The sequence below is a fragment of the Nicotiana tomentosiformis genome, chromosome 1 (genome assembly GCF_000390325.3).
Source record: "Nicotiana tomentosiformis chromosome 1, ASM39032v3, whole genome shotgun sequence".
NCBI classification, from domain to species: domain Eukaryota; kingdom Viridiplantae; phylum Streptophyta; class Magnoliopsida; order Solanales; family Solanaceae; genus Nicotiana; species Nicotiana tomentosiformis.
The window spans coordinates 6,775,315-6,784,997 of record NC_090812.1 but is presented as its reverse complement, the minus strand read 5'-3'; the positions used below and the strand labels follow the sequence as shown (position 1 = coordinate 6,784,997).

At 43.4% G+C, this 9,683-nt stretch overlaps 1 protein-coding gene across 1 annotated transcript; it reads left to right on the top strand.

The window, feature by feature from the left end:
- Positions 1-7,334: 7,334 nt before the first annotated feature.
- On the top strand, positions 7,335-7,709 carry LOC138897295 (uncharacterized). The gene has a single exon (XM_070183282.1). It carries the CDS (start codon positions 7,335-7,337, stop codon positions 7,707-7,709), a length of 375 nt encoding a protein of 124 aa, XP_070039383.1.
- The last annotated feature ends 1,974 nt before the right edge of the window (positions 7,710-9,683 follow it).

Sequence of the window (9,683 nt, the reverse complement as noted above, 5' to 3'; positions counted from 1 at the left end):
CTATGAATCTCTCCTAATGTCTGTTGGGCTAACCAATGCCCCACCAACATTTATGCACTTGATGAATAGTGTATTCCAGCGTATCTTGATTTGTGTGTCTTAGTATTTATTGATGATATCGTGGTGTACTCACATAGCCAGGAGGAACACGCTCAATATTTGAGTATTGTACTACAGAAACTGAAGGAGGAGAAACTTTATTCCAAATTCTCCAAGTGTGAGTTCTGGCTTAGTTCGGTGGCATTCTTGGAACACATAGTGTCCAGTGAAGGAATTAAGGTGGATCTAGAGAAGATAGAGACAGTTCAGAGTTGGCCCAGGCCATCTTCAGCTACGGAGATTCGAATATTTCTCGGTTTGGCCAGTTATTATCGACGGTTTGTGGAGGGTTTCTCGTCTATTGCATCACCTATGACTAAATTGACCCAGAAAGGTTCTCCGTTCAGGTGGTCGGATGAGTGTGAAGAGAGCTTTCAGAAGCTCAAGGCGACTTTGACTACAACCCCAGTGTTGGTGTTGCCTACATGTTCAGAGTCTTATACTATGTATTGTGATGCGTCGCGTATTAGTCTCGGTGCAGTGTTGATGCAAGACGGTAGGGTGATTGCCTATGTGTCCAGACAGTTAAAGGTACATGGTAAGAAATATCCGGTTAACGACCTTGAGTTAGCAGCTATTGATCATGCCTTGAAGATTTGGCGACATTATTTGTACAGTGTCCATTGTGAGGTTTATACCGATCACCGGAGTCTACAACATCTGTTTAAACAAAAGGATCTTAATTTGCGGCATCGGAGGTGGTTAGAGTTGCTTAAGGATTATGATATCATCATTATCTATTACCGGGAAAAGACAATATGGTGGCCGATGCCTTGAGTCATAAGGCTGACAGTTTGGGCAGCTTAGTATACTTACCGGTAGTAGGGAGGCCCTTAGACTTGGATGTTCAGGCCTTGGCCAACCAGTTTGTCAGATTGGATATTTTCGAGCCGAGTCGAGTTTTGGCTTGTGTGATTTCTCAGTCTTCTCTTTATGATCGTATCAGAGAACGTCAGTATGATGAACCCCATCTGCTTGTCCTTAAGGACGCGGTTCAGCATAGTGATGCCAAGGAAGTCACTATTGGAGATGACGGTGTATTACAGATGCAGGGCAGGCTATGTGTGCCTAATGTAGATGGTTTGCGTGAGTTGATTCTCCAAGAAGCTCACAATTCGTGGTACTCCATTCATCCAGGTGCTGTGAAGATGTATCAGTATTTAAGGTAGCACTATTGGTGTAGGTGAATGAAGAAAGATATAGTTGGGTTTGTAGCTCGGTGTTTAAATTGTCAACAGGTAAAGTACGAGCATCAAAGACCGGGAGGATTGCTTCTGAGACTTGAAATTACGAAATGGAAATGGGAGCGTACTACCATGGATTTCGTAGTTGGGCTCCCACGGACCTTGAGAAAGTTTGATGTTGTTTGGGTGATTATAGATCTATTGACCAAATTCGTGCATTTTATTCCAGTTGGTAATAATTATTCTTCGGAGCGGTTGGCTGAGATTTATATCTGCGAGATTGTTTGCCTACACGGTGTGCCAGTGTCCATCATTTCAGATCGGGGCACGCAGTTTACATCACAGTTTTGGAGAGTATTTCAGCAAGAATTAAGCACACAGGTTAAGTTGAGTACAACATTTTACCTTCAGACGGACGGACAGTCCGAGCACACTATTCAGATATTGGAGGATATGATGCGTGCTTGTGTCATTGATTTTGGGGGTTTACAATTGCAGCTACCAGTCGAGCATTCAGATGGCTTCGTATGAGGCTTTATATGGGAGGTGGTGTCGGTCTCCGGTGGATTGGTTTGAGCTGGGTCAGACTAGGCTATTGGGTACTGATTTGGTTTAGGGCGCTTTAGAGAAGGTTAAATTGAATAAGGAGCGGCTTCGCACGGCACAATCTAGATAGAAAAGTTATGCCGACCAGAAGGTCCGTGATGTTGCTTACATGGTTGGGGAGAAGGTTCTACTCAAGATTTCACACATGAAGGGTGTGTTGAGGTTCAGGAAAAAGGGCAATTTGAGTCCTCGGTATATTGGGCCTTTTGGGATACTTAAGAAGATTGGAGAGGTGGCTTATGAACTTGCTTTGCCACCTAGTCTATCAGGTGTTCATCCAGTGTTCCATGTATCCATGCTCCGAAAATTTCAGTACCGTGCAGCTGGACGGTAATTTGATGTATGATGTGGAGCCGGTGGCCATTTTAGATTGGCAGGTTTGAAAGTTGAGGTCAAAGAGCATAGAGTCAGTGAAGGTACAATGGAGAGGCCAGCTAGTCGGGAAAGTTACTAGGGAGACTGAGCGGGAGATGCAGAAAAAATATCTACACCTAGTTGAGACTCCAGGTATAATTCTAAACTCGTTCGAGGACGAACGTTTATTTAAGAGGGGGAGAATGTACCCGGCCGGTCATTTTGAGTATTATAACCTCGTTCCCCTATTTAATGCTCAATTTATGCTTTATAGTTGTTATGTGACTCGCCGGGGTGATTGGTTCGGGTCCGGTGAGGTTTTGGAATAAATTGGAACACTTAGTTTCAAGGTTTAAAGTTTAAGATAAAATAGTGACTGGATGTCGACTTATGTGTAAATGACCCCTGAATAAAGTTTTGATGATTCCAATAGCTCCGTATGGTGATTTTCGACTTAATAGCGTGTTCGAAAAATTATTTGGAAGTCTGTAGTTAAATTAGGCTTTAAATGGCTAAAATAGAAATTTAAGTTTGAAAGTTTGGTCGGGGAGTTGACTTTTAGATATCAGAGTCAGAATCCAATTCTGAACATTTTCATAGTGCCGTTATGTCATTTATGACTTGTGTGCAAAATTTGAGGTCAATCGGAATTGAATTGATAGGTTTCGGCATAGAATGTAGAAGTTAGAATTCATTAGTTTTCGTTAAGCTTGAATTGGGGTATGATTCGTGGTTTTAGCATTGTTTGATGTGATTTGAAGGCTTGACTAAGTTCGTATAATGTTTTGGGACTTGATGGTAAGTTTGGTTGAGGTCTCGGGGGCCTCGGGTGAGTTTCAGATGGCTAACGGGTAAATTCGGACTTAAAACCACTCCTGGAAATTTTGCTTCTAGTTTTCTCGCACCTGCGGACTTCTGATCGCAGGTGCGAAGCCGTATGTGCGCACCAGCCCATCGCATAAGCGGTCAGGCATGAAGAGGGATAGGGGTCGTAGGTGCGAAGAAATTTCCGTAGAAGCGGAAAAGGGGAAGAGGAGATGGCTTTGCAGAAGAGAATAAAAATGTCGCATGTGTGACTCCGCAAAATCGATGAAGCCGCAGAAGCGAAGGAATTTAAAAATTTCGCAGAATCGAAAACCCTGGACAGTACAAAACAGAGGGGTTCCGAGCTTTTTGCCATTTTTGGGCTTTTCAAGCTCGGGTTGGGCGCGTTTTGAGCGAGGTTTTCACGGGAATTCTTAACGTAAGTCACTTGTGACCATTTTTAGTCAATAATATTGAACTATCGTCGATTATTCCGAATAGATTACGTGTTTTTGAGGGGTAAATCGGGAATTTGGACCTAGGGATTTGAAAATAAGATTTGATGATTTGGAGGTCGAATTGATGTCGAAATTTGGTAAAATTAGTATGGTTAGGCTCGTGGTTGAATGGGCTTTCAGATTTTGAAACTTTTGTCGGGTTCCAAGACATGGGCCTCAAAGGCAATTGTTAGGTGCAGTCTCGAATATTTGTTAGAAAATTAGTATTTTCAAAGGGAATGAATTCCTATAAATTTTATTGACTAAATCGAATTGTTTGTGGCTAGATTCGAGGCGTTTGGAGGCCGATTAGCGAGGAAAAGGCATTGCAGAATAAAGAATTAGACGGTTTGAGGTAACTAACAGTTCTAAATTTGGCCTTGAGGGTATGAAACCCTGGATTATGTGTTATGTGATTGGTTTTGAGGTGACGCACATGCTAGGTGATGGGCGTGTGGGCGTGCACCGTAGGAATTGTGACTTGGTCAATTCCATGGAACTATGTAGTTGAATAATCTGTTGACATGCATACATTATCCACGTATTAGAGAAATTGAACTATAAATCATATTTCAACCATGTGTTTACACTATTGGGACCCACAGAGGTCGTGTACTTGTGGAATTATCTACTAAATTGTTGTTTTGCGCTCAGTCATGGTTTTATTTTCACAATGCATCTCAGTCTCTATTGTTAATTATTGATGCATCATATCATTGCTGTTTAGGTTGCTTATCATGATTTCTGAGTGCCCGAGAGACTGGAGAGGTTGATGACTGAGTGAGGCCAAGGGCCTGATTGTGAGGATATTTATGGGATCGGGATGCACACCGCAACATGTTTCATTGTTATATGCCATGATTGGCTTGTTATAGCGCTTGGGCTGAAGGAGCCCCTCCGGAGTCTGTACACACCCCCATTGAGTGCATGTACCTACTCAGTGCGAGTGCCAAGTGCCGAGTGCTGAGTGATTGAGAGGAATGAGTGACTGTGAGGAGAGAGTGACTGTGAGGTTGGAGTGAATGGGAGGACTGTGTGACTGTTACTCTGAGAGGATGCATTGATTTCATTATTGCTGCATTTCAGCTATCATATATCACTGTTTTGGAAATTTCTGAAAGACATTATCTTCTGTTTCAGTCGAAGTTGATATAAAATTACTGTGGAATTTCAAATGTTGAATTTGATTGCATGCCTGCCCTTTTTGTGTTGAAAATTATTGTATTTGGACTTAGTTGTGAAGCTTGTCACTACTTTCAGTTCTTATTTATTATTGTTACTTATTGAGTTGGTTGTACTCATGCTACACCCTGCACTTCGTATGCAGATCCAGGTGATCCCGAACACAGTGGGTGTTGATTCTTTCGCATAATTGATTTTCCGAAGATTTAGAGGTAGCTGCCGTGTTTCACAGACCTTGTCTCTCCTTCCCTATATCCTTGTTTACTGTATTTGGTCTCAGACTATTATAGACCGTGCTTTCCAGACTTGTAATGTATAGATGCTCATGTACTAAGCGACACCGGATTTTGGGAGTGTATTTTATATCTAGTATTTGTGGTATTTTCTCTTAAACCTAAATTATTATGTTTTTCCGTATTTAAAAGAAATTGTTGGTTATTGATGTTGTCGACTTGCTTAGTATTGATATAGGCGCCATCACGATGGTTAGGACTTTGGGCCGTGACAAGTTGGTATCATAGCCTAGGTTACATAGGTCTCACGAGTCATGAGCAGGTTTGTAAAGTCTTGCGGATCGGTACGGAGACGTCTGTACTTATCTTCGAGAGGCTGCCGAACACTGAGGAAAACATCACTTTCTTGTATTCTCTCGTGCGAATTTATTGATCCCGGAAACTAAATTTCTGTTATTCTATTCTCTCATAGATGGTGATGACATATACTACCGAATCTAACGGTCAACCACCAGTTCCAGCAGTTAGGGCCGCGAGAGGTCGAGGCCATGGTAGAGGCCGAGGTGGAGGTCGAGGCCGTGGTAGAGGCCGAGGTGGAAGTCGAGGTGTAACTCGTACAACAGTTGGATAAGCACCTCTAGTACCACCAGTTGCTCCAGCTCAGGAGCAGATTCCAGATATAGCTGAGCCAACATGACCAGCTCAGACACCAGCTGTACCTATTGTGATTATAAGCCTTCAGGATGCTCTAGCACAGATATTGACAGTTTGCACTAGCCTTGCTCTGGTGGTTTCGGCTTACGTCGCACCAGCCACTTCACAGGCCGGGGGAGGTACTCATACCCCTATTGCCAATACTCCAGAGCAGGTAGTGCAGGGACTTCAAATACCGGGGGCACTACCAGCCCAGCCGACTATAGCTGTTCAGTCCCCGGTAGTCCCTGTTATGATAGATGATGAGCAGAGGAGACTTGAGAGATTTGAGAGTCTTCGACCTCCATCATTTAGTGGTGTTGAGTCAGAGGATTCTCAGGGTTTTCTGGATAAGTGCCAGCGGATGCTTCAGACAACGGGTATTCTGGAGACCAGTGGGGTCTCGTTAACTACTTTTCAGTTTCTGGGGTTGCCTTCAGATTGTGGGAGGCTTATGAGAGGTGCAGGCCGATCGGTGCGGAACCACTTACATTGCAGGAGTTCTCCATTCTCCTTTTGGAGATGTTTGTGCTGCAGTCTCGCAGAGAGGAGCTGCGTAGATAGTTTGAGCAGTTATGTCAGGATGGCATGTTTGTGACGCAGTACGTGGTGAGATTTTCTGAGTTGGCTCGTCATACAGTTTTGTTGGTTCCCACTGATAGGGAAAGGATTAGGAGGTTCATTGATGGCCTCACATATCAGCTTCGGTTACTTATGACTCAAGAGAGTGTATCTGGTGCTACTTTTGATGAGGTAGTTGACATTGCTCGTCAGATAGAGGTAGTCCGTAGTCAGGAGCGTGGTGAGAGGGAGGCCAAGAGGCCTCGTGGACCAGGTGATTTCTGCGGTGTTCCTTCAGGGTGTTAGCTTTACCGTTGTAGGGGTCGTCCTTACAGGCACGCTCAGACGGGTCGTCCAGTTCACCGTGGTGCATCATCCAGCCATGGTTCATACATTTCTCATCAGGGTCATCCATCTCTTGGTTCCCTTCTAGTCTAGAGTTCATCCCGTGCCCCTTCAGTTCAAGGTTCATTTGCACCGGGTACTTCTAGTAGTTGTTTTGGTTCTCGGGGCCCTATTCAGTCCGCACCACCACCAGTACCGTGGAGTGGATTTGAGTGCGGAGAGTTTAGGCATATGTGGAGGCAGTGTTCTCATCACCCGGGAGGTCTATTGCATCAGAGGAGTCAGACTATGACTTCAGCACCAGTTACTTTGCCACCCACCCAGCCAGCTCGGGGTGGGGCTCAGTTAGCTAGGGGTCGTCCAAGAGGGGGAGGCCGATCAGATGGCGGCCAGGCCTGATTCTATGCTTTTTCTGCCAGGCCAGACGCTATTGCTTCAGATGCAGTGATCACAGGTACTGTTTTAGTTTTCCACAGGGAGGCTTCTATATTATTTGACCATGGTTCCACTTATTCATATTTATCATCGTATTTTACTTATTATCTGGATATGTCTCGTGATCCCTTAGTTTCACCTGTTCATATATCTACGCCGGTGGGCGATACTATTACTATGGACTGTGTGTATCGGTTGTGTGCGGCAACTATTGGGGGCTGGAGACTAGAGTTGATCTTTTATTGCTTAGTATGGTTGATTTCGATGTAATTCTGGGTATGGATTGGTTGTCTCCATGTTATGCTATTCTATACTGTCACGCAAAAACCGTGACATTAGCAATGCCAGGGTTGCCAAAGGTCGAATGGAGAGGTTTGCTAGATTTTGTTCCTAGCAGAGTAATCTCCTATTTGAAGGCCCAACGTATGGTTGGGAAGGGGTGTTTGTCATATTTGGCCTTTGTGAGAGATGTTGATGCAGATACTCCTACTATTGATTCAGTACCGATCGTGCGAGACTTTTCGGATGTATTTCCTGTAGACCTTCCGGGTATGCCATCCGACAGGGGTATTAATTTCGGTATTGACTTGGTGCTGGGCACTCAGCCCATTTCTATTCCTCCGTATCATATGGCATCAGCTGAATTGAAAGAATTGAAAGAACAACTTCAGGAACTCCTTGATAAGGGGTTTATTAGGCCTAGTGTGTCACCTTAGGATGCACTGGTTTTGTTTGTGAAAAATAAAGATGGTACTATGTGGATGTGCATTGATTACAGACATCTGAATAAAGTTACAATCAAGAACAAATATCTTTTGCCGCGTATTGATGATTTATTTGACCAACTTCAAGGAGCGAGGGTATTCTCCAAAATTGATTTGCGATCGGGGTATCACCAGTTGAAAATTCGGGATTCGGATATTCTAAAGACGGCATTCAGGACCCGTTATGGTTACTATGAATCTCTCCTAATGTCTGTTGGGCTAACTAATGCCCCGACAACATTTATGCACTTGATTAATAGTGTATTCCAGCGTATCTTGATTTGTTTGTCATAGTATTTATTGATGATATCCTGGTGTACTCACGTAGCCAGGAGGAACACGTACAACATTTGAGTATTGTACAACAAACACTGAGGGAGGAGAAACTTTATGCCAAATTCTCCAAGTGTGAGTTCTGGCTTAGTTCGGTGGCATTCTTGGGATACAGTGTCCAGTGAAGGAATTAAGGTAGATCCAAAGAAGATAGAGGAAGTTCAGAGTTGGCCCAGGCCATCTTCAGCTGCGGAGATTCAAAATTTTCTCGGTCTGGCTGGTTATTATCGATGCTTTGTGGAGGGTTTCTCGTCTATTGCATCGCCTATGACTAAATTGACCCAGAAAGGTGCTCCGTTCATGTGGTCGGATGAGTGTGAAGAGAACTTTCAGAAGCTCAAAGTGTCTTTGACTACAGCCCCAGTATTGGTGTTGCTACACGTTCAGAGTCTTATACTATGTTTGGGCTGCTTATCATGATTTCTGAGAGCCCAAGAGACTGGAGAGGTTGATGACTGAGTGAGGCCGAGGGCTTGATTATGAGGATATTTATGGGGTCCGGCTGCACACCGCAGGATGTTTTATTATTATATGCCATGATTGGCTTCTTATAGCGCTTGGGCTGAAGAAGCCCCTCTGAAGTCTGTACACACCCCCAGTGAGCGCAGGTACCTACTCAGTGCGAGTGCCGAGTACCGAGTGCTGAGTGATTGAGATGAATGAGTGACTGTGAGGAAAGAGTGACTGTGAGGTTGCAGTGAATTGGAGGACTGAGTGACTGTTACTTTGAGATGATGCATTGATTTCATTATTGTTGCATTTCAGCTGTCATATATCGCTGTTTTGGAAATTTCTGAAAAATATTATCTTCTATTTTAGTCGAAGTTGATATGAAATTACTGTTGAATTTCAAATGTTGAACTTGAGAGCATGCCTACCCTTTTGTGTTGAAAATTATTGTATTTGGACTTAGCTGTAAAGCTCGTCACTAGTTTTAGTTCCTTATTTATTATTGTTACTTACTGAGTTGGTTGTACTCATACTACACCCTGAACTTCGTGTGCAGATCCACATGATCCCAGACACAGTGGGTACAGTTGATTTTTCGGAGATTCAGAGGTAGCTGCCGTGTTTCGCAGACCTTATCTCTCCTTCCCTATATCCTTGTTTACTGTATCTGGTCTCAGACTATTATAGACCATGCTTTCCATACTTGTAATGTATAGATGCTCATGTACTCAGTGACACCAGGTTTTGGGAGTGTATTTTATATCCAGTATTTGTGGGATTTTCCCTTAAACCAAAATTATTATGTTTTTCCATATTTAAAAGAAATTGTGGGTTATTTATGTTGTCGGCTTGCCTAGTATTGAGATAGGAACCATCACGACGGTTCGGATTTTGGGTCGTGACAGACTCCTTCTTTCTGACGATATCCCTTGGCAACAAGATGGGGTTTGTAGTTCTCCACCTTTCCGTCTACTCTAATCTTTTTCTTAAAACCCCATTTACAACCTATAGGTTTTATATCCTTTGAAGATTCAACTAAAGTCCATACTTTATTTTCCTTCATGGATTCCATGGCCTTTTGCCATTTCTCATAATCAGAACTTTGTATAGCCTCTTCATAGGTCTTAGGGTTATCATCATTAT

What these genes read in the sequence shown, in the direction of transcription:
- LOC138897295 (XM_070183282.1), top strand. Translation starts at nt 7,335, where the DNA reads ATGCCAGGGTTGCCAAAGGTCGAATGGAGAGGTTTGCTAGATTTTGTT.